The sequence below is a fragment of the Corapipo altera genome, unplaced genomic scaffold, assembly GCF_003945725.1.
Source record: "Corapipo altera isolate COAL_440 unplaced genomic scaffold, ASM394572v1 70, whole genome shotgun sequence".
Taxonomy (NCBI): Eukaryota; Metazoa; Chordata; class Aves; order Passeriformes; family Pipridae; genus Corapipo; species Corapipo altera.
Genome location: NW_020884911.1, coordinates 6,217 through 32,192, shown reverse-complemented (window position 1 = coordinate 32,192; position 25,976 = coordinate 6,217). Strand labels below are relative to the sequence as shown.

Below are 25,976 nucleotides of genomic sequence, written 5' to 3'. Positions count from 1 at the left end.
TTAGGAATGAAAAAAGGAAGCTGCAGCTGGTGAGCGTATGTGGTGCAGAAACTGCAAGTGGAACAAGTGTTTCATTTTAACAAGAAAGTGAAAACTGGAGAAAATTGGCAACAATTTCAGTTAAACTTCCCTGAAACAGAGGGACTGTGGTTCTACTTCTCTTAGTAAACTGTCAGAATTTTAGTTGAGTTTTTCCTTTTTCACCTCTCCCTTCCCTGCTCCCAGCAACAAAAAGTCAGTTCTGTGTGTCTGGTTTTGGTTCCAGTCAGAAGCGAGGCGAGCAAAGAGAAGAGAAAGTTATCAACAAGAGTTGATCTAAGTGTGACCTGAGGCTGTGTCTGTAGGCTTGTTATACTAATGAATTCCCTCTCTCCCATCTAGAAAATGAAATAATAATATATTGTCATTTCTGAATAAAATTTTTCCACAAGGGGGAAGTATCTACTGAAAGTTTTCCTCACCCATCACAGCTGAGGTTTTAACTGTAGTTGGGGATCTGAACACCTTCCTTCTCTGATCCTACTCCCAGCTCCCCTCTGTGCTTACTGTCTGCATTGTTAGTGCCTCTCTTAAAGAAATCCATTTTTCTGGACACATAAATGACCAGGTTGACCTGTATTTTGGTGTAAAAGTTGGAGAAAAGGTTGGTACCTGGCTTAAATTTTCCTCTGGTTGACTTTCTAGTGAGTGGCACTAGAACCTTGGTGTGGAGGAGCCAGCTTTACAGCACAGAGTACTGACCAAATTCTGGGTTTGCTGCTCACTGAGAGGTCTAGCTGAGGTATCCAAAGCTGCTGCCTGGCTTTTGGCTTTCCCCACCGAGCCTGGGAGTCACACTTCATCTGTTCCACAGGAATTAGATCTTATGCTTGGAATACAAAAGCAAACTGTCCACAAAGATTATCAGTATGTCCTTAAAAATGCCTTCAGCAGAGACATGTGTTCCTCCACAGCACATGTGGAGGAGTTGTTTTTTCTTAACCAAAGAAAACTTAGCTAGTTTAATGGTGAAAACTTATTAACTTTGTGCAAAAATATGAAATGTGTTTTACTTAACTTTTCTAAGGAACATTGGATTAACGTGTGATTCTTCCTCTCTTGTAACTTTCTTTGCAGCATTTTCCTTGGAGGGGTCTGGAATAAGTTTTGCTGATTTATTCAGGCTCATTGCTTTCTACTGTATTAGCAGGTAAGGTGGTGTTATGTTCTCAGTTATGTCTGCTGGACTTTCTTGAAGAAGGGACAGTCTCAAGGACTTGGTTCAGCTTGATATTTATGTTGCCAATTACAGATATCCCTGGGTAGTCTTAGAAGGTAATGGAAGAAATAAGAGGTGAGACTTGGAAGCAAGTGTCTGTCTTACCTGGTACTGATTATTGGGAGGCTGCTGTGGTGTCACCCACCCAGCTGTGAGGTGGTGCCACGTTGAACTTTATCTGATATCTTGTAATACTTTTTTAAGTGCTCTGTAACTCATTTAATAGCAACTATAAACTAGCTTGCAATGGCATTTTCTTGGAATTGCTAGTTAAAAGAATTTTTGGAGCATAATGGAAAAATGCCAGATCACACTGTAGAATATGACAACTGAGACGTGAATTTGAATTGGGAACAACCAACATGGCCTCATCAGCTTTCCAGTTTGTGATTGCCAAACTTGTTTTCCAGGCAGTATGAAGAGAAAAAATGGCCAGTTTTTATGAGGAGTCAGGGTTTACCTATCTTTGAACTGAGACCATGATGATGATCTAGACTCTAGATTTTCTGTGGTGCAGTGCTGAGTGTGTGTTCAAATATGCCTGATTTGAGTTTGAGTGGTGTTCTGAGATCCTGTTTTTCCAACAAGTTAATGTACAACATAGAGAATGTTTATGTGATAAAGACACTGTGCCTGTGCTAAGCAGATGGTTGGCTTGTTCCCAGCCTTAAAACCAAAATTCATGCTGACACTAGTTGTGTGTAGGATTTCTGTGCTCCATTCGTTCTCATTTTGTCTTAATTACGTAGGTACTTCTAGTACAGGTTTTGCAGTTTAGCCTGCACTGCTCGAGGGTGTATTGGTACCAGCTGGGTAGGCAAGAGGTGTAGTATTGTTTGATGGTAGTGATTGTACAATGTACGTATGGTTAAGTGGTTTTGTCCCTTAAAATCTCTGTCTAAAAGCCTTTTACACTGGTTTTGGCTTATGTTGTTCTTTGTGGATCTCCCTTTGACAACATCCACTGAACACCTCGTACACAGCGAAGTGAAACCACACATGAGAATAAATTACAAAAACTTTCTTAAATGAAGTGTGTTTTCAGCCTAGAACAGAGTAGCACCAAAGCATCCTAGCTTGGAAATTTTTAGAGTAGTCGCACAACTACTTATTTAAATTTTTATTCTGAAAACTGGAATTCAACCTGGAGAGCAGTCAACAGCATCTTCAGAAAATAAGCTTGCTGAAGTGTTAAGGGCAGAGAATACTTTTGCATCTCACTGATATGCTTGTAAAAGATCAGGTGTAAAAGCTTCTGTTGGAAAGGCAGAAAATACTGGCTGGCTCTTTGGAAACCCTGGCAAGAGTCCTGGGTACTTGACTGTCATTTGCACTTCACAGCACTCTCCAGGGTGTTGGTAATGTTTTAACTGTGCTGTGGGTTTAAGGCTCTTGCTACCTGCCACAGCTCAAGAAGAAAATAATCAGAGATTATCCCCTGCCACTGTTGAAAACAAATGCTCTCAAAACTGTGGACTTTTTTGTGAAAACCATAATTGTTTTTCTCTTTGACAACAGGGATGTCCTTCCATTCACACTGAAGTTGCCTCATGCAATTGCTGCAGCAAAGACAGAAGCTGAACTTGAAGACATTGCTCAGCTTGGACTGAGTAAGTAGTTCTTTACAGAGCTGTCCTTCCCTGTAGCACTCCTGTGAGCTTGAAAAAGTAATCTGTGTCAGTAAGAAGTTCATATTGGTTAGTGATGTTACAGATTTCATGTAGAAAAGAACCTTCTCTTATTTGGGAAGACCAAACCTTGTTCTGGCCGAATAGTGCTGCTCCTTCTTCCTTCTGTGCCTTCTGTGGTGTTTTTGTTAGTGCTGTTTCCTTCCTCCTTCTTCTCTCCCCTCTCTGGGCAGCCCTTGGGCAAAGCAAATCTTGCAATCCCCAGACAGAGGTTTGATGTAGCTTCTGCTCAAAACCCTGCTGTTGGCTGTGGGCTCACTGGCTTGGTGATGTACTGGAGCTGCGAGGACAGTGTAGGAACCAAGGGCCCCATCGGTAAAGCTCCTGTTCAGGTTGACTTGCAAACTTAGAATGGGGACTTTGGAGGTCAGTGGCTCATTGAAATGGCATATTAAGAAAAGGAGTGCACACCTGCAGAATGTATCCATTTGTGCATGACAGCAAATGTTTGAAATAACAAAAGACAGTGCAAGGACATGCCCTTGCATGGCCTGACTGCTGCAGCCAAGCACAGGCTCACTGGGAAGCATTCCTTGAGCTCGCAGGAGATGCAGAGCCCGGCGGGATTTGAAACTTGGGCACCACCCAGATGAATCATTGAGCAACTCCTGCAAAGTGCTGAATAGCCTCATTTCCTTCTCCAGGAAGGGAAGGTTGGCTGTCAGCAGTCTTTGTCCCAGTAGATTTTTTTAATCATCATGGATTTTTAGATGGATCCTCTCTAAATCAGTGTTAGTGTGAGGATCTCTAGAACTATACTTCCAGACACACCAGGCTGTATTGTGCTGCCTTGCATTTGGATTTACTGCAGTAGCAATCCAATTAAGGGATTTGTTTTAGAGAGGAGATAAATTACTTTTGCACTGCTTATCTGCAAGTTTAGGTAATTAGATGAAAATATGGGTTATCATGGGAGTAGAGGCAAATATGGTACTGTTGAGGTCACTGTTTAGATGGCAAAAAGAAAATAAAAGGTCTGACTGGGATACAGTGTAATGATACAGTCTCCCAGTGACACATAGGAAGCCTTAAGGGAACATTAGGTGAGTTTTTCCAGAGGGGATAATAATGGTGGTGTTGATCAAGTCCTCCAGACTAACCCGCTGTCTTTGTCCTCGGTACTCCGGACCACTGTGGCCTACTTACTGCAGAATTAGTCTTGCTCTTGAACAGTTTCTGCACTGTGTGTGTTTTTTCTTTAGCCTAATATTTGAAAACTGAGGAGGAGATGGATGGATCAATGTCTGTGTGGTTGCTGTGTTTGGGATCAATTACCTAATATACACCAGATTAAGACCACACTTTCTATGAGCAAAAACCAGGCAACAAAGTCGAGATTTTGATGGAGTTTTAGGTGTCCACGTGTGAACGAGCACACCAGGAAGTCAGCCCTTCAGTGCTGTGGGCTCTTAGCAGCCCTTCCTGTTAAATGTGAGTTTTCCTTAAGCAACACGTAGGCCCAAAACACTGTGCTGTGAACACAGAGGGTTGGATCTGCTGTCAGAGCTCTGTTAAGCAGTTGGCTCAGAGGAGAGCTGCAGAAGACAGGTCAACAGCATGGAGCCCAGCAAACCACATCAGCTGGTAAAGATTTCAAAGCTGTTGCCAACCTGTAAGATTTCATGTGCTGAGCATAAGATTGCTCTCTGGGCCTCTCCTGTGTTTCACCTGCAGCAGTGCTTACAGCACGTGTGTTTGCAGCAGCCCACATGCCAGGCACACTGGCCAGTCTGCTGAGAGATCTGCAGGCAGGATGTGCAGTCATGAAGCTGTGTGACTGTGTAGAGAAACATGCCTGTGCCTATGCACCTCTCTGGCAGTGGCCTGTCACCATGGGCCATTTCCTGTCTTCTGCCCTGGAGGCAAGACATGGACCTGTTGTGGATGCTTGGCACTCGTGAACTTGGGCCCAGGTGTCATTGCTCAGTGGCCTCAAACGAGGCATCTTGACACTACAGGAGAAAGGAACCATGCCAAGATTGGCAGCTTTCAGCAAAATCTCCCTCCTCCGGTGTTCCTCCCTTGTTTCTGCATGACTGCTGTCCTCAAGGGCACATCTGATTTCCATCTTCAGACCTTCAGGAGCTGATGCTCTTTGCCACTGGCTCAGTTGCTCAAACATGCAGATGCTTTGCTGGGACAAGTGCGGAGGCTGCAGCTGAAACTTGCTGGGTTAGAACAGGTTTTCCATGCTGCTGGTGTGGGGCTGCACCTCGGGTCTATTTTTGGGCTGTTGAGTGTCTGTAACCTTGAGCAAACTGTCCCCATGGCAAAGGCAGGGCTGCAGGCCAGTGCTCTTAGACACGTGAGCACTTGGTGTGCATAGCTAAAGGGGATGTGTGCATCCACCACAGCAGAACGTGAGCTGGCTTCTCATGAGTAGTTTCGTTGGTTCACTATGAAGAGAAACCAGCCAAGATTTTTGTTGAGTTGCCATATGTGGCCTTCAGCTGGTGTAAATCAGTTAAACTGTTGTCTTTAATGAAGTGAGCTTATTAGTACCAGCTAAGAATCTTGCCTTATTTCTCCTGGGTGAGCTGCTAGTAAGTAGTTTATGTTCATTTTGGTCTCAAGCTGGTAAGAAGTACTCTGTTACAGTCTCCACTCCTGTCTTTGATTCTCAGTTTAATTTTAAGCTTAGTTCAGTGGGCCGTTTGGAAGCTCTGCATTGGTCATGGTATTTATGAGAGAGTAAGAGCAGTCCCAGGAGTGTAGCATGCAGTTGTGTCTGGTGGTGCTTTAACAGGCTCACTTGGAATTTTTCCCCTCCCTTGAATTAATAAAAGCTCGCCTAAATTTCTTAATACTTTAAACTGGTATTGTTGAGCTGAATGTTCTCAGAGGATCTGCATGCTGGTTTGCGTTCTTACGTTAATGCAATGATGATTTTCAGACTTTTGGAGCTCCCTGGCTAACAGCAACCCCCTGGATCCTTCACCTCCCTGTAGGCCTGTGCCTTTGGACAGTGCTCGTAAAGACTCGCGGCAGCTCTGCCTCATAAATGGAGTGCATTCTATACGAACCAGAACGCCCTCGGAGCTGGAGTGCAGCCAGACCAACGGAGCGCTGTGTTTCATTAATCCCCTCTTCTTAAAAGTGCACAGCCAGGATGTCAGTGGAAGTCTGAAAAGGCAGAGCCCGAGAACTCCAGACGTGAATGGCACGGCGAGGCCTCGCTCCCCCCCGCCCCGGCCGCCACCTCCTGCTATTAATAGCACCCTCACGAGCCCGGGGCTCTCCAGGACTATAAAGCAGGCGAGCATGCCAGGAACAGCGAACCATAAGAAAGAGAGAGGCTCGGATTCGCTGCAGAGCAAGCCAGCCCCGATTCCGCCTCCTCGGCTGAAGAAGCAGGCTGTGTGCTCCGAGGCTGTGTGCTCCGAGGCAGAAGGGGGCCCGAAGGCGGCAGCGGCCGCTCGGCCCAGCTCGGCGTGTGGGCCCGAAGCAGCAGCCGGGCTTCCAGGTGAAACCCCGCCCGAGCCCGCTCCGGCAGCTCCCAAAAAGACGGCGGCTACCACCTCTGAGTCACACATCCCCTGGAATGGAGGCAGGCAGAGACTGAGCGACATGAGCATTTCCACCTCCTCGTCGGACTCGCTGGACTTCGATCGGAGCATGCCGCTCTTCGGCTACGAGGGGGACACCAACAGCAGCCTGGAGGATTTCGAGGGGGAGAGTGACCAGGAGAGCATGGCACCCCCTTTGAAGCCCAAGAAGAAAAGAAGCAGTTCCTTTGTTCTCCCCAAGATTGTGAAATCTCAGCTGCGGAAAGTCAGTGGAGTTTTCAGTTCCTTCATGACCCCCGAAAAGAGGATGATTAAGAAAATTGCAGAGATGTCCCGGGACAAACGCACTTATTTTGGATGCTTAGTACAGGACTATGTCAGCTTTCTCCAGGAAAACAAGGAGTGCCATGTTTCCAGCACTGATATGCTGCAAACAATTCGTCAGTTCATGACCCAAGTCAAGAACTACCTGTCCCAAAGCTCCGAACTCGATCCCCCAATCGAATCACTGATTCCCGAGGACCAAATAGGTAAGAAGCACTGTCCTGTGTTTTGTGGGAAGGTGAAAACGTGTAATCTGTGTTTACAGTGCTAGTCTTTGCCCAGTTCAGAAAAGTGCAGCTGACTTTGCCAGTAGAGTTTGAACCACTGAGTATTTGGGTCTTAAAACCCCAAACCACCCTGTCAGCTTGGAAGAACTATGCTACCAAGTTGTTCATAAAAACTTTCCCTTAAAATAGGTGCAGCCTGGACTTTTTACCTGTGATTGTTACTGCTTTAGCTGCTATACTGTTAACAACACAGAATCCTTTATTTGCTGGCACACATGTATTTTTTCCTAAACTGGGCTGGAATAGTTGTCAGTGCTTGGTGCAAAACTCCTGATTTTAACCATGTAGATTTTAGCTGTCGAACTAGAATTTATTCAAAACCAGTGACATCTAAGAGCAGAGAGACTTTCATGACAACTTACTTTTTAAATAAATCTCATTCTTTGAAACATTCCTAATCACTCCTGGCAAAGCTGCACTGTCCCTACACTTGAAACTAGATAAACAGATATATAAGAGTTTTAAAAAGCAAACAAATGTGTGCAAGACAGAAAAGGAGCTGCTAATCTCTAGTTTTCTTTACTTTTCTGTTCTATGTACATGTTTGTAAACGCTTGCAGATGAACTATATGCTTAAATATATGTTTTAACAACACAGAGGGACTTGTGTATCCACAAAAGTGAAATCGTTGTTGCATAAAATCTCACTGCCTCCCTCTTGCAAAGTCTGAGCAGTATTTGTAAAAGAGCCTGTAAGCCACATTTAGGAGGTAAACATCCCTCAGGGCAGAATACTTTCCTTGTGAGCTCACTTCAGTCCTGATTTGCTTGTTTTTCTCCATACCCCAGTGTCCCAACAGTTGGCCCAGTGCAAAATTGGCAGATACTTTTTTCTCTGGGACTAGAGGGTAATTTTATGTTGACATTCTGTCTGTCCTTGACCAAGAGGAAGTACTCTCGTGTAACCTCAACCTCATTTACACAAAGTCAAGCAGAAGTCACAAGGACTGCTAAAGCAAGTACAAAAACGTGAAGAATGTCCTTGAAATGGAGACTCAGAGACATGTCATGTTCTCACTGTAATAACAAGGGCTGTCACATGAAGAAAAAGCACCGAATTGAGCAGGGGGTGCACATTTTCACCTGCATTTCTGCAGAGCACGGGATATTTGACAAAGTAATACAGATCCAGTTTGTGTGTAATTCTGCAAAAGTTTAGGTTGTTGTGTACTTTTAATTTCAAGGGTGTGGTTTACTCAGAGTGTGGGTCTCCCAGGACTGGAAACATGTTATCTGCTTTTTAATGTTTCAGTACTTTGGAATAGCATAAGCTGTGAAATATAGTAACTGAACTACACTGGTTTTCTTCAGCGACAGAAAGTTTGGCTTGGATCACATGATTAAACACAATTAATTTATAAAGTGGGATAGTTGAAACAAAGGAAGAACTTGCCTTTGAATCATCTGCTGCCCGTGGTTCAAGCCTGCAAACAACTGCAGTGGCTCAGGAGCATCAGATGTTGCTGATGTAAGCAGATAACTATGTGACAGCAAAATTTAGTCATCCCTGCAGAGAGCTTTTTATGAAGTAGCCCTGCCTGTTGTCCACAGTTTTGCTTGAGTATTTCAGTATGGAATTGCAGCCCAGATTTTAACTTTGTGAGTCGTCGTTTATCCTCTCCTGTCAGCCCACACTTTGGTGGTGCAGGTTTTTCCTCTCAGTGCCTCATCCCAGCACTGGATGTGTGCTCCTGGGATAATACTCCTTTCTAAGTCAGCCAGGCTTTGCCTTAACCCCCTCTTGTCTCCTGAATTCCAGTAGGTTTAGTGAAGCCCTTGGTATTTGGGACTTCCTCCCATATCTCTGTCATGGTCTTTGTGATCGTGTAGCTTTTCTTGTGGAATGGCATCGTGGACTCCTGCAAGCAAAAGACTTCTGTGGGAAATCTTTGAAGTTTCCCAGACAGGGGTCACATCAAATTGTTAAACTTCTGCAAAATCGTTGGGAGAATATGCATCAGGGTTTCTAATTAGTCCTGACAGATGCCTCCTAATCTTAGCACTGTAGGCTAATAACCCTTCCCGAAGCACTAGGATTCCCAGTGTTGGAACAGAACCAAGAGTAGGGCACATGGCTCTTTATTGTTTAAAGATGAATGCAATTTGTGTTTTTTTAAAAGACATCCACACCTCGATTTGTATCCACAGAATAAAGACCTGGAGTGGTCAGAGGAGGCCCTGATAGTCCACAGCTGCTTGATCAGCATATGTTTGGGAGTTTTTGTTTGTCTTTCCTCTTTCCCTGGCTTTGAGCAAAAAGGAGTTGAGTTGACTGTTGTCACTTTGCCAGGTGGGATCTAACATCTGAACAGCTTCAGTCTCAATGCCTGAATGTGGGCCTGGCCTAAGAAATGACTGGTTTAAATAATTTGGCACCGATCGTGTGGAAATGTGCCTAAACAATACAGTCTGTTACTTGTTATGGTATTTCTAATACGTAACAGATACTTAAATGCTGAAGGTTCAAAGAAGGTTGGAGAGAAGGTGTTGGCCCCTTGCTGGCAGGCCCATGCTGTGTCACAGGGGCTTGGGTGTGTGTGGAGGAGTCACAGCCAGACAGAGCTGGAAGTACCAAACACACTAAAGCTCAGGACTGACCTCCAGGGTACCTCTTTTCAAATATCTGTCATTTGACAATCAGCCATTGATAATGGAGTTCTCACTGCACTGTTTTATGCACCTGTTCATGCACCCACCTTATGGCTGTTACAGCAGGACAGTATTTCCCTTGTTTGTTTATTTGGAAGGTGCATGGAATTAGGGCTATGGGTCTTAAAAAGGCTAAGCTGTAGCCCACCCCAGGTCCCCTCTTCTTCACTAATCCAACTATCCTCTTAAAGGAGTTAGAATGGTAGGTCACTGTTTCTCCTTGAAAAACTCACATTGGCTGATTTTTAGCACTGTGTTACTTTTGAGGTGTTTGTACACTTGTTTTGGTGTCCCATGCCCCTATCCTGTCATTCATCCTGGCATCTTTTCATTCTGAGGTGAGGTTGAGCAATGTGTCCCTCAGTGCTCCTCCTGTCACCACGGGAGTGGCAGGATTGGGAAAGTAAGAAACAGTGCTAAAGGCACTGAGCAGAGGCAGAGGACTAGGTTCTCCCTTTTCCAACCATCCCTTTGATTTGCTTTGTGACTTATTCCTTGCTCCTTTTTTTTACTACTACTTTCAGAGAAGTATTTACCACACAGCTATAGCATGATTTTTAGTTAACCCACAGCTGTTTAAAGCAAAACAAGCCTAGCACAGATAGCTGTGTGATTGTTTGCTGTGCTTTAGGTAGGTAAAATGAGGGCAGGCTTACCTTTTGTGCCTAATTGCTCAGCTTCTGCCACCACTGCCTATACATCGCCCACCTCAGTCCTATCTCTTTTCAGAGCTGTGCAGATTATAAAGGAATGTGGGTTCTGTGAGGTCTTACCTTCAAGTCTTGCTCCTTCAAAGGAGATGCCCTTATCTGCACCATGGACTAGGCATGTGACACTGCAGGCACCACCAAGAAAGGGATACTTGGCCATCCTGACATGAGCTGTCCTAAAATAGATCCGTGTCAATCGTGCCAGGCTGTGAACTTAAGGCTATCAGGAAAATCCAGAACAAAGCAAATGCAGTGTAGTCAGGTGTCTTGCACGTACATGGTGTGGTATTTCAAAGCAACCTCCTCAGCTCCCAGGCAATGTTACTGTGCAGGACTGGGCCCTTCTGTGGTGCTCCTCAGGCTTGCTCAGTCTCTTACTGACCCCTGCTTTTCCTGATGAATGGTTTGGCCATCAAGGGTGATAAACCGGCCTGTGTGTAAAACAGAGACTGGAATCTGACAGGTAATCTCAGCGGACCAACAGTGGCTGGTAACAGGTAAACTGGGGACCTGGAAAAGGTGAGAGTGTGCCTTTGAGGCAGTTTGAGGAAGTGAGGGTTGTAAAGAGGCTGTGTAAGGACACTGGGGATGACTAACATGTTGTCCTGTCTAGATGCAGACTTGTGTGGTTTGCAGCAAAACAAAAATAGTGTGTCAGCACAGGATACAGATGTGTTTCCACAAGTCACAACGAAACTAGCTGGCTGGCCTTTACAATTCATTTATCAAAGCACTTCCAGTTCCCATTTTGAGGGTAGAGGCTAATTATAAGTATCACTTCAGGAATGATACACAGTGTTCAGGTCAAATTATATTCAGTAAAAAAACCCAAAAACTGAAGAGTGCCTGTTTTGGTTTTGGAGTGTTAAGCATCCTGGCAGGAAATTTGAAAACATATAGCTGAAGTGAACAGGAATTTTTGTTGCCAGTTTGGATCTGAGAAATATACAGAGATGCTAAGGTAAATAATTAGTCCTTAATTCACAACTTAGATGCTAATTTGCTGGGAGACCCTCATATACTTCTTTGTGGCCATTAGAAATTACACAGTGAAAACTGCTGCTGGCTGGGAATTGGTTTGTGGGGTCATAACCAGAAACACCTTTCTCTGAAAGGGGCCAGAAACAGCAGCTCAGAAGAAAGGGTAGATAGTTGGATGATCTGAGCCCAAACATGCTTATAGGTGCCTGTGACCCTGAACATTGTTCTAAGACCCAGATCACAAGAAATGCTGTCCTTCCAGGCTTTAATAATAACATAACATTTTTTATAGCTTTTGTATGAATTAGGATACATATGGGTATTACTGTTGACCATTAAAAAACCCATCCAGTCCTTATCAATCCTGCTGCTTGCTAGATTTTGCCAGTTATACTCCATTTGAGGCCAGAACTCAGTGGTACTTATGTCTGTGCTAAGGATTCATAAGGGAGAGGAAAACTTTGTGTGTTGTTTTGGGGGGGGGGTTGTGTGTGGTTTGGTGGATTCTTCTTTGTTGTGGTTAGTCCTTTGTTTTGCTGTGTGGAGGTTTGTGCTTATGTGCCCCCTTCCTCTGTGCTGCTTCCAATCGATTGAAGTTTCCAGAGAAGTTGCGTAAGGTGATTGAGTAAATTTCAAAGCCAAACCAGGCGCTGCTTTTGGAGCCTGTGACAAATGGTGCATATGACAGAACATCTCCTCGCTGCCTTGCTGAGCTGTAAAAATCTGTGTGGTTCATCTGTCGGAGTGGCACAACCTTTGCCAGGGTCGAGGGCAGGAGAGCTGAACCTCCCACTTCTCACCTGCAAATAAGAAGCCTGGTCCCAGCCGGGGGCCGGGGCTCTGAGCAGGAATTTTGTCTCCCAGCAGAATGCAGTTCCTGTAGCCTCTGGGCAGGCACTGCTGCTGCAGCTCCCTCCCCACTGTCCCTGCAGGCAGCAGCCAAACCAGCTGCAGGCTGGCCCCCAGAGAGGATCAGGCACCAAACACAGGGAGTTTTTCCAGGTGAGGTGCTCCCTCGGGATCAGACTGTGGGCTCTGAGGAGCCGTGCTGAACTCGTTAGAATGTACTGAGCCTCCTGCGACCAAGTGTGGTGATAACCCCACCTTACTGAGCTGGAGGATGGCTGATGCTCACTGTTCATGTGCAGAACTTCAGTGGAAGCCTGGGGGAGTTCCCATTCCTCAGGGATAGAGTTCTGTCACTTTGCTTGATGCTCAGGAGCACCAACTGCTTTAATAAACAAGATCAGGTGGTTGGAATGCAAACTGCAGAGGTGTTCCTCTTACAGGCAAAGCAGGTGGTGTCTTTCCTATTGAAGAACTCAGGCAATAGAAATAAAGCAAGCTGAATTGTCAAATGATCAGTGAAGCTGGCAAGGAACTGTGTGTCCACCCTAGAACTTTAGCTAGCCAGCACACCCGTGGGTGGGGCTTGTGTGTTCTTCTTGGTGGAAAATTGTTTCTGCCTCATGAGCCCTGAGGATTGCTGGGATGGCAGGGAGAGGCAGTTTGTGTCCCTGTGTGCAAGGGTGATGCTTCCCTGGCTGTGTTCTGGAGGCCTCCCTGTCGGGGTGGTTGTGGGGCTCTCCCAAGTACAGTAGATAAGGATCAGTCCTTTGAAGTGTTGCCACTTGCTAATGTATAATTGGTGACTCTGGTCTGGAGGGAAGCTGGATCCACCCTTCAGGCTGTGTGACAGGCCACCAAGAACATGTGTCAGACTGATAATGCCTTTACAGGTGGCTGTAGGGAAATCCAGAAAATCAGCAAATGCTGCTCTTCACCTTCACTCTTTCTCACCTCCAGCAGTGTGACAGTCTCTGTTGTGAAGGAGAGCCCAGGTGTGTTTATAACTCCTGGAATGAAGCAGGCACAGCTTTGCCCCTCCAGTAGGGTCTCAAAAGCAGAAGGCAGCAAGACAAGCTACAGAAGCCACAGCAGAATTGGGGTAGGGGAGAGGGGAGCTCCCAGCAGAGTTGCAAGTTTGGGAATTGCATAGCAGACAAACACAGAATAAACGCTGCATATGAAGCCAAGGCACTGTAAGAGGAGGAGGGTTTGCAGGGTGTGATTGTGTGGGAAAGAGAGGTATGAAGACCCAAAAGAAAAAAAGGGCTGGACACAAGGATAAGATAAATAAAACCATAAACAAAAGCAAGAAAACAAAAGTAGGTAATGCTTGTCTGGAGGGTGTGGGCATGTGTAAATCCCAAGCCTTAGAAAGAGTATGTGATTTTAAATAAAGGGGGGGTAGAGAGAAAAGAAAGAGGCTGTAGTCTAAGAAAAAGACAGAAGTACAGACAAAGAACCTGGGAAGGGCATGAGGTTTAATGAAACTTTCCTGGGTCACCATTACTAGCAGGAATGTCCACTGCTGGGTTGTAAAAAGGTGTGATCTGGCAGTGACACAGTCTCTCCCCTTTCTGCTCTCAGTGCTGGTGCTCCCCTGCCTGCTCTAGGCTCTGGTCCTGAGAGCTGCATGTTCTCCACTCTGGTCCAAATAACTGATGGAATCTAATAACCAATGTAAGCTATGCTGCTGTAAGGGCGCTGATGCTGTTGCTGTCAGGATGCTGGGAAAAGAAATTCCCTTATGAGATAAAGGTTTGCAGAGAAAATGTTTAGTAAAGAGCTTTCTCTGTTGATGTAGTCTGTACTTTGAAACTGGAGAACGAGGGTTAAAGAAACACTTGAGTAGAACAAGAATTAAAAGAAGCCTGTAAGTTTGTGGTTACAGTGCCAAACAAAGAACTTCCAACTTGATGACAAAGCTGGATGTGAGCTTGTGTGATGAAATCTGAAGCTGGACAAACACAGCTTGGTTTTCATTTATAGTATAAAGCCCATAATCTATCCAGCTTCGTAAAGATCTTGACAAGTTTAGCCAAGTTTTAGGGAACCTTGGTTGAGTTATAATTTCCAATGGAAACTATGCAAAAAGGATGGGCTTTAATGCCGAAGCAGACAAAAATTATGATTTCATGATGTTGGCTGTGTTTTAGTTTAAATTTCGGAGTTAAAGGCTAAGCTGGAAGTAAAATAAAACATGGAGACTTCTGACCAACAAAAGAAAAACTTAAGTAGAGCCACAGCTTGCTTTTTTTTTTTACTGTCTGTAGTTCATCTTTGTGGGTGTTTTTTCTGTATTTACCAACTGCCATAAATGACAATGGAACACAGATTCTGCTCTGCCTCTTGTTTTCTTGTTAACAAACATCTGGAAACTCAGCTTATGTAATAAATAGGCCTTAGCCAGTAGGTTTTGCTCTGCAGTCTCTCTTTAGGGAATGGTTGTATTAATACTGGCTCTGCTTTAGAGGAGGAGGTCAGCTGGACTTGTGTTCTCCCGTTGCAGATGTTGTCCTGGAGAAGGCCATGCACAAGTGCATTCTGAAGCCGTTGAAGGGTCACATTGAAGCGATGTTGAAAGAGTTCCATACCACAGATGGTTCCTGGAAACAACTCAAGGAAAACCTGCAGCTGGTGCGGCAGAGGAACCCTCAGGAGCTGGGCGTGTTTGTTCCCACCCCGGACTTCGTGGACGTTGAAAAGATTAAAGTCAAGTTCATGACTATGCAGAAGATGTATTCCCCTGAAAAGAAAGTCATGCTGCTGCTGAGAGTTTGCAAATTGATTTACACTGTTATGGAGAATAACTCAGGTATGGTGCTTCGTATAGTTCAAGTTCAGATCCTCCGTTCCTGGCATTGTCTTTTAGGGGAATCAGGCCACCTGATTCTGCAGATGGGTCTCCTCCTGGAGCTCTTGTAGCATCTCCTTGTCCTTTTGAGAGGGGTTCTTCCTCTCTGCCTCATCCCTGCTATCTCTGCTGTATCTGGTAGCACATCTTACAAACTCAGTGTGAGAGGCAGCTGAAAAAGAGCAGCTTTGCTTAACTGTAGGCTTTGAAGTTGGCTGTCAGAAAGGCTGTCTTGTGAGCCTTGAACTTGACACTCATTCTAAATTAGTATTTTTCTGCACATTAATAATAGAGGTAACACCCTATATTTAGCTATAGTAATTCAATAGCGTGCATGCAGCATGACAACTACAGGGTTCTGTGTTAATGGGTGGAGAAAAGCAGGCTCTAACCCAGTATTTTTGGCTTGCTGTGCCTTTGAGTGTTCTCATTTGGACACTTTCTGTCATGCTTTTGGAAAAGAGAGCGTCTATTTCTGTACTGTAGCAAGAATCCAAAAATGCCTTTGAAACCTAAGTACAGAAATGGGACTGAAAACAAGTCAAGACCTGCTGAGCAGTCAGTGGCACAATTAAAATGCTGTGCTGAGTAGCCTGAATTTATAGGAGCGACTCTGACATCTTCTCCTACACTGCTGTGGTGGGTCCTGAGCTCAGCTGAAGCAGCACTGTGGCGGTGGGAGATGTTTTCCCCTCAGTATGAGCTCCTGCACGTGGTTGGCAGTTTTCTTCCTAAGGGAGCATCGAATGTGCAGCTGGTTTTGGTGCTTATCAAGGCACCCACTTTCTTCTGAGATTTGATGGTGAAAGCTCATGGCCATTAAAGCCCCCCAGATACTTTTGCAAGATTTAGGACTGAGCTCCTGCCCAGCTTATTATTTCTGTGCAAAATCCTGCATTTTAAAAATGGGTATAGGAGTGTAGGCCTGAAGTTCTGTAAACTCCCTTCTCCATGCTGTGTTACCTGGGCAACCTGTGCCAGGGCACAGAAGAAATTAGAATTTCTTCTTAATATCTCATCTAAACCTACTCTCTTTCAGTTTGAAGCCATTCCCCCTTGTCCTGTCCCTCCAGGCCCTTATAAATAGTCTCTCTCCATATCTCTTGCAGGCTCCCTTCAGGTACAGGAGGCCTTGCTCATTGATATTTTTAACTATTCTCTTGTCAAGAAAATGAGTTGAGTTTCCATGTCAAATTTAATACACTTTTATATTCAGGCTTCTCTGCTGTGGGATTCAGACTCAGAAACTGGTATTTGTGTCTGGATCCTTCCAGAAAGTGGATGTAATGCCTGGATGTATAAAGAAAATGCCTGTTCCTCATCTCTTAGGCAGTGATAGAAGCACAGGTGGAGGTCAGGGCAGACTGGCATGGCAGCCTTTGTGAGTTCACCAGCTGAGCTGGTGCCAAGGTGAGCTCAGTCTCTGAATTTCCCTTTTGTGCCTCAAGGTGTGCAGCATCAGATTTGTGCTTGTTAGAAGCACAGGATGAAGCTGCTGTTGGTCTCCTGTCCGTGGAGTGTCAGATCACATTCTCCTTGCTGCACACTGGTGACAGGAGGCTCAAGAGCAATCCAGATATCCTGGTCAGAGAGGCACAAAATAATGCTTTGCTTTCAAACACAGAAATTGGTAAAAGGGTGCGGTTCATCTCTCACTGTCTGTGTTCCCTTCAACCCAGGGAGGCTGTATGGAGCTGATGACTTCTTGCCTGTGCTGACATATGTGCTAGCCCAGTGTGATATGCTGGAGCTGGATACTGAGATCGAATACATGATGGAGTTGCTGGATCCCTCCTTGCTGCATGGAGAAGGTAATCTATTTATTTTTAAGAGACCTGAGTGAAGGACTAGTGAAGGGGGTTCTTCCTCATAGCACAGTTGCTGTTAACCTTGTCTGAGTGGAAACCCTTTGAAAGGGAGCCCTAACACGGGCCATGTCAGGAGTGTGACGACAGTCTGGGCACCATTTCCAGCGGCAGGGAAGAGGCAGCTGGCGGAGCACAGGCCCCGTGAGCTGGGAATCTGCTGCTGGCCCCTGCCACGGGAGCACATCCCTTGTGGCAGACCCATTGTGACTTAGCAACCAAAGCCATGCACTGGGCAGGTGCTGAATGTTGTTATCCTTCTGTGCCTGAAAACTTCCCGAGGGTATTTGTAGGGCAGCAGCGTTCCCTTAAACTGTGAGGCACGTGGTGGGACTTGGGTTAGGTGCTTTGTAGAAACTGGGGGCCTTCCTTGCTCCTCTGGGGGAAGTGCTTCTGAGAATACTGCCCCTCTTTAATGATCTTTGCTTCTTCCCAATATTTGATTCTCATAAAGTATTTTTATGAGCCCCAGGAATACGTTCCCCAAGGCAGTCTTGACTGATGGCTAAAGTCTGCTAGAGGCAAGGAAATGTCCCTCCTTGCTGTTTTCATGGTGACGTTTTTAACACCTTCTGCAAGGCCCCAGTAGGCCCCAGAAGCCCCAAGTTTATGAGGAATTTTCAAGGTTCTCTTGACGAAGCTCAGCTGTGTATTTAGGTCTGTGTGCACGTTTCCTATTCCTGCTGTCTCCTGGCTTGCTGAAATTGCTGTATCCTCTTCCATGCCGGGATGCCCGAGAGAATTCCTGCCACGATTCCTCCAGCTTGGCACTAGTCTGTTCCTTGCTTTGTGTACAGAGCATCCTCGAGTGCATTGTTCAGGAATCTTAGCATGGAAAATATCTGAAATGTGAAGCTGGGAATCATTAACCTGCTTCAAAGGCAGAAACATTTACTGGGCTGTCAAGTCACGTTGTTTTTAAAGCAGCAAAAGGAGCCTGTCCATTGGCTTGTCCTGTCCTAGGCACCAGCTGAATTATACTGTGCAGTAAAAACTGTTTGGTGCTTTGGGGTTGTGCATTTCAACTGTAACATATTGTCCAACTTGTCTCACTGGTCTTGCATGTGCTTTATGTAGTAATCTTGCTGCAAAGCTAAAGGCTAAGAGTGGATTCTGTCAAATATATAGAAAATACTACTGTGGGCATAGAATGCAGCTTTGAATGCCTCTGTGAATAGACTGTGCTGCCTCTTAGTTGGACACTCCCACTCAAATAGTTTACTTGCAGAAAAAGAAAGACAGCATGTCTTTTGTCTCTCCTGGTTACTGAGAACTGTTACCTCCTGTTGAGACTCCTTTTCCTTTGTGACCTGCAGCTTCTTTTGTACATTGGCAGCTCTGTTGTGGCTTTAATTTGTTCTCCACTCATGTAATAAAGGTGCATGGAGCACTGTACACGTCATCTTCTGAACTAGTTGGACATTATGAGGAACTCTAAGAGGGTGACAGATTGGTCTTCCTTTTAAAAACAAAGGCAACTCTTGGAGATGATTCCAGAGTACAAATCTCACACTCAGTTGTTTCTTTATTGCCATTAAGGGGGGTTGCTTTTAAGATGCTGACCGGTGGTAGATTGTCTTTTGCTTTGTTTAAACAGCTATGTTTATTTCATCCACATCTGAAGCTTGGTAAGAAACCAAATCGCTGTTTGAAAATTGTTAAGAAGAAAACTGGCATTCCAACTTAGCAGAGTTGGAACTCTAAGTGTAAGTTCCAACTTACACTCAGCAGTAACAGGAGTTATTTAAGTAACCAGCTGTCCTGAGCAGTAGTGGACACAGAGAGAGGCACCACTTGATAATATGGAGAACATGCAACCCCTGCACGTCCCTTAGCAGCTGAGAACACACCAGCCAGTGTTTTGCAGGCCAGTGAGCTGTTTTCCTTTATGTATCAATATTTTGGCAGCAGAGTACAAGGACTTTATATATGTGTGTGTGTCTCTGTGTGTATATTTATGTATATTAAAGAAAGTGCCTGTACTTGTGACTGTGACCACTCTGAGAAGTTCTTCCCCTGCTGTCCCTCACAGGAGGCTATTACTTGACCAGTGCCTATGGAGCACTTTCACTGATCAAGAACTTCCAGGAGGAACAAGCTGCCCAGCTCCTCAGTTCAGAAGCCAGAGACACTCTGCGGCAATGGCACAAGAGGAGGACAACTAACAGGACAGTGCCTTCAGTTGATGATTTCCAGGTAGAACTTAGGGCTGAAATAAAAACTGGGATGATTGTTTTGTTGGAAACTCCCACTTGAGAGAGATGATTCATAGCAATTTGCTCAGGGCCACAAGTGGAGTGAAGCAGTGCTGAGATTATGTCTGGCAAGTCTGCCTCAGTTTTGAAGTCTTTGCACTTTATCAAAGAGTTTGGTTATGATGGTGTAAAGAGATCACTAAATAATGAAGCTTTCTCACTCTCCCTTCTAAGTCATGCAGAGCAAGGACAAACTGAGTTATATCTTAGATTCAGCTTCTTTGTATGTTTTACTGATAAAAAGATCAAATGCAGATGTCCAGTGGTGTAAATCAGCACAGCTCCCCAGTAGCCAGTGCTGGCATACAGCAGGTAACAGAGAGGACAGGTGGGAGAAAAGTTTGCCTACAGTTTTAAAGTTTCAGCAAGCAGTAGAGTTCTGTAATATTGATGTCATCACGTTTGTTTGTTGTTTTCTTTTTCCCCTCCCCTGCATCTTGTACTGCTCTTTCAGAGTAGGGCAGTACCTTCAACTGAAGAATAACAAAACAGTCGGGATTGCTTCATCTTTTAAAACCTGCATCTTTCATGTGCTGTTGACTGGCTGTTCAGATGCAGCAGTTTGTGGACTGAAGCAAGGAGGATGTTGAAATCGAGAAGAAAGGATTTCTTTACTCTTTTGTGTTCAGTTGTTTACAGTTAGGAAGAGGAGAACAGACTAACAGAAAGTCCAACCCACAGCCAGTGCACAAAGCTAGTCCATCTTACTGGGATGGATGCATCTTGTGTTCTGCTTACCTGTCCTTAGGTGTCAGATTCAAGCAGCTTGAGTCTTTGTTCTTTCTGGCAAAACACTGCACTTCCCATGGGAAAATCCAACACCCTGTATTTCTGCTGGATGACAAAATTACGGAAGATTCTTTCAGCAGCATCTTGTGTGCAGTTTCAGCTTCTCTTTCTCTGCAAAGGAACTTCATCCAAGCTCAGTGCACAGCTGGATGCAGGAAGGGGCAGGGGAAGAGCTGTCACTGAGCGCCTCCAGTGCCTCTCAGTCTGTTGTCTCTTTAAAAGAGCCTCCAATCCGTAGATCACTGTACTTCCAGGCTATGCTTGGCACAAATTCAGGCATTTTTCTGCCTGCTCAGAATGCCAGTTTTCTCTCTCTTCCTCTGAGTCCTGCAGTCCTGAACTGGAGCACCTTCCCTCCCACCAGTGTGTAATACAACTGGAGCTCAGCTCATCCTTCCCACATCGAACTGGGCTGTGATCATGACATTTCTGTGATGTAGTCTCACAGCCTTATCAGCTTTTGGGCCCTGGAAGGGCTGCCTTTCCTCCTTCCCCAACAGGATGGAAAAGGACAAGTCATGTTTTTATATGATGATGATTAAATACAGCTTTCTGATACTGTGTGAATAATTTTAATGCATATGAATTACAGGCATTTTTACAAACTTCAGCCTCTCCTTCAAGCAATCCTGTCCATCTAAAGGCACATGTATTTAAAAACAGGTCTTTTCTGTGGTAGCTACATTAGAAATTAAAAGTGTAGTGTGTTTTGCCTTATCTAGGGCTGATTTTTTCCTATAATTTCTTCATGCCAGGTAACAGAAATGGATTAGTTCTATTCAGTCAGATTCAGTCCCAAAAATGTAAATTTTTGCCACTGTGATTTAACATGCTTAGTTTATTCAGCATACAAACCATAGGTACCAGCTCAGTCAATAAACAGCTCTTTCTCACTGTAATTTTTTTTCTGCCTCCTTTAATTTTACTGCCTTTTAGTCTTTACTTGCAGCTAATTTTTCTTTTCAAACAAGCAAACCAAAAAGTGTTACATGTGGCAGCTGGACACCGTGTTCGTGTGTCCAAAAACTTCTGGGGGCTCCCACCCTCCCAATTCTTGCTCTTTATTTTACTTTTTAAATGCTTTTTGAAGGGTAAAACTGCATTTCCTGATAGGGCATATTTAGAATGTATCCATTTTATCAGAGTTGTGGGCACGTGTCAGTTTTTACAGAGAACAAAGGTCCAGCTTTTTTCTCAAGATCAAACGGATTGACTGGAATGTTGCAGAGTAGATTTTCTTTCTGCACCCATCTGAGCCCTGTTTAAAAGAAGCAAATGCCATCACGTGAAGCTTGGTTATGTCAGGCTTAGACTCCAGCCCAGTGCTGGTTAAGGATGAGGGTTTTTTGAGTTTCTGATGCCTGTTTTCTCGTTCTGCAGAACTACCTTCGTGTGGCATTCCAGGAAGTGACCAGTGGGTGTACGGGAAAGACCTTACTAGTAAGACCGTATATCACCACCGAAGATGTGTGTCAGCTTTGTGCTGAAAAGTTTAAAGTGGACAATCCAGAAGAATATAGCCTGTTTCTTTTTGTTGATGACACCTGGCAACAACTGACAGAGGATACCTACCCTCAGAAAATTAAGGCGGAGTTGCACAGCCGTCCCCAGCCCCAGGTCTTTCACTTTGTCTACAGGCGCATTAACAGTGACCCATATGGGGCCATTTTCCAAAACAGCAATGACTCACCTTCTTAAACCAGCCACTCAGCATTTTATTTTCTGTGTCTCGGTAACTGTTACAAACGTCTTCGTTGCTGCCTTCCTTAGGAGCTAAACCGTGTCTTAAACCATAAAGCCTAGTAAAACACATGCTGGCATTTCTGGCATTGCTTACAAAACCCATGTTCTCCACACCATGCACATGGCCAGTTATGCAGAATATTCCACCAGCATGTTTGAGGGAATAGCCCATGAGGCTACATTTCTTGTACCACAGGCTCTCTTGGAGCATATGACACTGTGGCCCTTCACAGATCTTTGCTGTAGCGTGCAAAAATCTATTTTCTTACACTCATTGTTTAGCCAAATGTCATTTTGATTTAAATCTGCATGCTAGACAAGTATTTCAATAAACTGGCTGGTATGAGCTCAGTTTTGCCAGCAGGAGTTTGACAAGACTGTCCGATGCAGGGCATCAGTTAACTCATAATTACCTGGATGATTGCATCCTTTTCTAATTTTTTTGATTACAGAAAATCATCATGTTTATATATATATATATATACATATATATATATAATAGAAATTTTATAGCAGTTGCAGGTAAACTGTCAGGGTTGGTTTTTTAAGTATTTTTTTAACTATAAAGTATTCTATAATTATGCATGTGATTTTAACATTTAATATACAAGAATAAATCTCTTGCTGGTTTTAGAGTATTGCATTAAAAGTATATGTGTTTTCTCTTCTTTTCCTGTTCCAGGAGAGCTCTTATGTAGCTTCTGTTATGTGTAAGAAGATTGTAACATCGGCACTGCCGATTTCAGTGCCTGAACTTGATGTATTGTTATCTGTATTATTGTTTATATGCATCGTTTTAGACACAACTAGGGGGCTGGAAGAGAAAATTGAAAGAAAACGTTGTAGAGGAGGGGAAGAGAAAGAATGTAGAGAACCTAATTTAGCATTATAATCTGTTAGTCTGCTGGTTCAGGCTCCTTGCAGAAAACAGTGAAGGAGGTTGGTCAGGAACTTCAACGGAAGCAGCAGTGTGTGTCTGCAGAGGGATGTGACAGCCCCTCTCCCAGGTACTGTTTGTGTTAGAGAGCATTAAATATGTCAGCAGTGGGAAGGAGAACACTATTTTGTCCAGTTGGTTGCCAGCATCCAAGCGTGTGTTGGCCTGGAGAACACGTGTCAGCGTTCCATTCACCTGGAGAGAACATGTGTCAGCCAGCATTCCTGTCACCTGGAGAACACGTGTCAGCGTTCCATTCACCTGGAGAACACGTGTCAGCATTCCTGTCACCTGGAGAACACGTGTCAGCGTTCCTGTCACCTGGAGAACACGTGTCATCCAGCATTCCTGTCACCTGGAGAACACGTGTCAGCGTTCCGTGACGCCGTGTCCCGCGGTGAGCGAGGCCCGAGGGTCAGTCCTGCGTGTGCAGACAGCAGGTTGGTGTTTCATGCACGTGTTCCTGTGGGTTTGTCCCAGACAGCCCATGTCACGGGTGATGCTCTGCACCCCCCTAAGTCAGTCAGGGCTGCTGTCTTAGGGGGACATGGGGTGCTCCCCAGATCTGCTGTAGCGGTGGAACATGAGGCAGAGCCCACCCGGATGCCACGGGCAGCACGTGTGTTGTACATACAGAGATCTGTAGGACTGTTCCGTTTGCCTTGTACCTGAGACCCCTGGCACGTGCCTGTATTTCATTTTGTAAATGTTGAGTGTTGCACATAATAATACATTGCAATGCTGAACTATAATTTGGGATGTTGTGTGCTGTGGTTTTTGGGGGGAGCTTTTTTTTTTAAAATGGTTCATGCTGTAAAGTTTTGTGTATAAGTGACTCTGATGCTGCTGCTTTTTGTGCTGCTTGACCCAGTGTAAACTCTTTGCAGAGGAAGGACCTGTGCTTGGCCTGAACAGTCGGTGGAAGCAACAGGCAGGGCTTGGCTGCTGAACCACTTTTTGTGACCTGAAAGCTGATGTTCAGTGCTCAAGAAAGTTCCACTATTTTCGTAAGACTGTGACACTGACACTGAGGAGAGGGAAGGATTGGGGCAGAGTATTAAGAAACTCAGAATTTCAGGCATGAAACAAAAGAAAGCTCAGAGTGCAAAAAGGGAAATGTGTGCCTAAACTGCCTCGAGACAATTTTGCTGTCCGTTCTTGTGCAATTGTGTCTTCTGAAAATTAGGACATTTTATTCATTGTGCTGCCCAAAACACTTCTCACTTCTCATAACACCAGGAAACAGATGATACAAAAACCTGCAGAAATTTGGACTGGTAAAAATAAGCTATTCAGTCTTCTCCAGTGTGAGGTGTTTGATGTTAGGAATGACTGAAAAGCAAGGAAAAGGTTATAGTTGAGTTTGTCTCTCATCACATTCATTCAGAGCACACTGAGACAATGGGGGAGGGGGGGGGAAGAGCATGGATAAAGGTGAAATTTCCCTGAGAAAAGTTTGAGATCAGAGCATTAACTGAGAGCACAGGCTGGGATCAGGGCTGAGCAGCACCACACCCTGTGCTCACAACCCATTCAGCTTCCCCCTCACGCTTTGTCAGGGGGTTTATGGCCCTGCCAAGAAACAGCTGCTGAATTAACAAGTGCCAGGCCGTGGTTGTGTGTGAGCTGGTGGGTCATTTACATGTTCATCAGCCACACTCTGTAATAAATACTGCATTTTGTTCCCGTTTTTCTTTCATCCTTATATCCAACTTTCCATCCCTTTTTTTCTGTGTGTCTTTTGTGTCATTTTCTTGTCCTGTCTGCTCCCCATCCCATTCCCTGTCACTATTTTGCTCTAGTTTGGTTTTGTTTTTCTCTTTTAGTAAATAAATATTAAATAATAATTTCATAAATATTGCTCAATCCTTTTCCCTGTTCCCTCTCCTACTTTTACTCTCCATATGTCACTGCCTGTCTGCATCTTTATCTTTCCTTCCTTCTTCTTCTCCTTTTCCTATGTCTGTCCTGCCCCTCTTTTTCTCATTCTGACCCAGTGTCCTGCTCCCCGATCCTCTTTCCCTGTTGCTGTCTTTTTATCTGTCCTTCCCCATGCCCCTCTCATGTTCCCTTTTTCACTCTGTTGCTCTGTCCTCATTGTATCTCACTGCTGTCCTTCTGTCCTGTTCCCTGCCCCTTTTCTTTTTTAATCCTTTTCTTTGTGCTGCCCATCCCAGTTTTGTTCTTCATCTCCATCTTGCACCCTGTCCTTCTTTTTCTTTCTCTGTCCTGCTCCCACTCCCTCTTTCTGCCTCTCCTCCTGTCTCCCTGGGCTCCCACCCCATTCCTGGTGATGGGTATCTCTGCCTGTCACCGGGTTCCATCCCCCAACAGGCAGGTGGTGCTGCCTTCAAGTGACATGGTTCAGTGGTGGACTTGGCAGTGCTGGGTTAATAGCTGGACTTTGATGATCTCAAAGTTCTTGTGCAATGTAAATGATTCTATGGTGCTTTATCTCTGTCCTGCCCCCTTTTTTTCTCCCCTCTTGTAGTTCCTCTATCCTTTCTTTTGTCCCTGTCTTCTCTTCTCTTGCTGTCCCATTCCCTGCCTTGTGTTTTCTCATGGTCCAGCTACCCCTCACTTTTCACTTCTGTTCTCTCATCTTGTGCCCTGCTCTGCATTTCTGACAGGCTCCAGCCCTGCCCAGCAGCCCGTGGCCCCAGGGGCTGCCTGACCAGCAGTTCCCTGCTGGACTCCAGGAGTGACTGCCGAGGTGTCCCAGGGCAGGGCAGGTCGGAGCCCCAAGGGATGGAGCAGACTTGCTGCAGGGACTGGACAAACACTCCCTGTTGCCTTTGCCTCCCTTTGCAGGGGCCAGGGGCTGTGAGGGTGCCCAGGGCAGGAGGTGCTGCACTGCGGGGAGGAGGTGATGGCCCCTTGTTCTGCTGGGCCCCAGCTGTGGGGCCTGCTGGTGTCTCTGGTCCTGTGCTCGTGGTTCTTCGGGAGTTTTGGTCCTTGTTTGTTGGTGTGCAGTGTGTGTTTGTATGTGTTGGAGCTGCTCTGCCTGTGGCCACAGCAGTGGGAGGCGGCAGGAGAACCGTAGGAGGATTGTTTTTCATGTTACTCTTCAAATTTTCGCTCTTGACTTTCAGCCCCACTGGCCGAGTGGGAGGAGCAGCAGTGGCACGAGGGCCGGAGCTGTTGGGTGGGTCTGGGAGCCCAGATTGCCATCCTGGTGCAGCCCAGATTGCCATCCTGGTGCAGCCCAGATTGCCATCCTGGTGCAGCCCAGATTGCCGTCCTGGTGCAGCCCAGATTGCCGTCCTGGTGCAGCCCAGATTGCC

General features: G+C 45.3%; 1 protein-coding gene across 6 annotated transcripts in view; it reads left to right on the top strand.

Moving 5' to 3' along the window:
* RIN2 (Ras and Rab interactor 2) overlaps positions 1-24,376 on the top strand; it is a 58,890-nt gene extending 34,514 nt beyond the window's left edge. For 4 of the 6 annotated variants that reach the window (XM_027653983.1, XM_027653981.1, XM_027653982.1 and 1 more), the window contains 8 exons: positions 1,117-1,189; positions 2,777-2,868; positions 5,840-6,982; positions 14,759-15,064; positions 16,783-16,914; positions 19,001-19,164; positions 21,393-21,629; positions 22,438-24,376. In XM_027653983.1, coding sequence (XP_027509784.1) covers positions 1,117-1,189; positions 2,777-2,868; positions 5,840-6,982; positions 14,759-15,064; positions 16,783-16,914; positions 19,001-19,164; positions 21,393-21,629; positions 22,438-22,647 — 2,357 coding nt within the window. In that variant the 3' untranslated portion in view covers positions 22,648-24,376. Of the gene's footprint in view, positions 1-1,116; positions 1,190-2,776; positions 2,869-5,839; positions 6,983-14,758; positions 15,065-16,782; positions 16,915-19,000; positions 19,165-21,392; positions 22,400-22,437 lie in introns of those variants that run through there. The other 2 variants (XM_027653985.1, XM_027653987.1) reach the window with 1 other exon arrangement.
* The last annotated feature ends 1,600 nt before the right edge of the window (positions 24,377-25,976 follow it).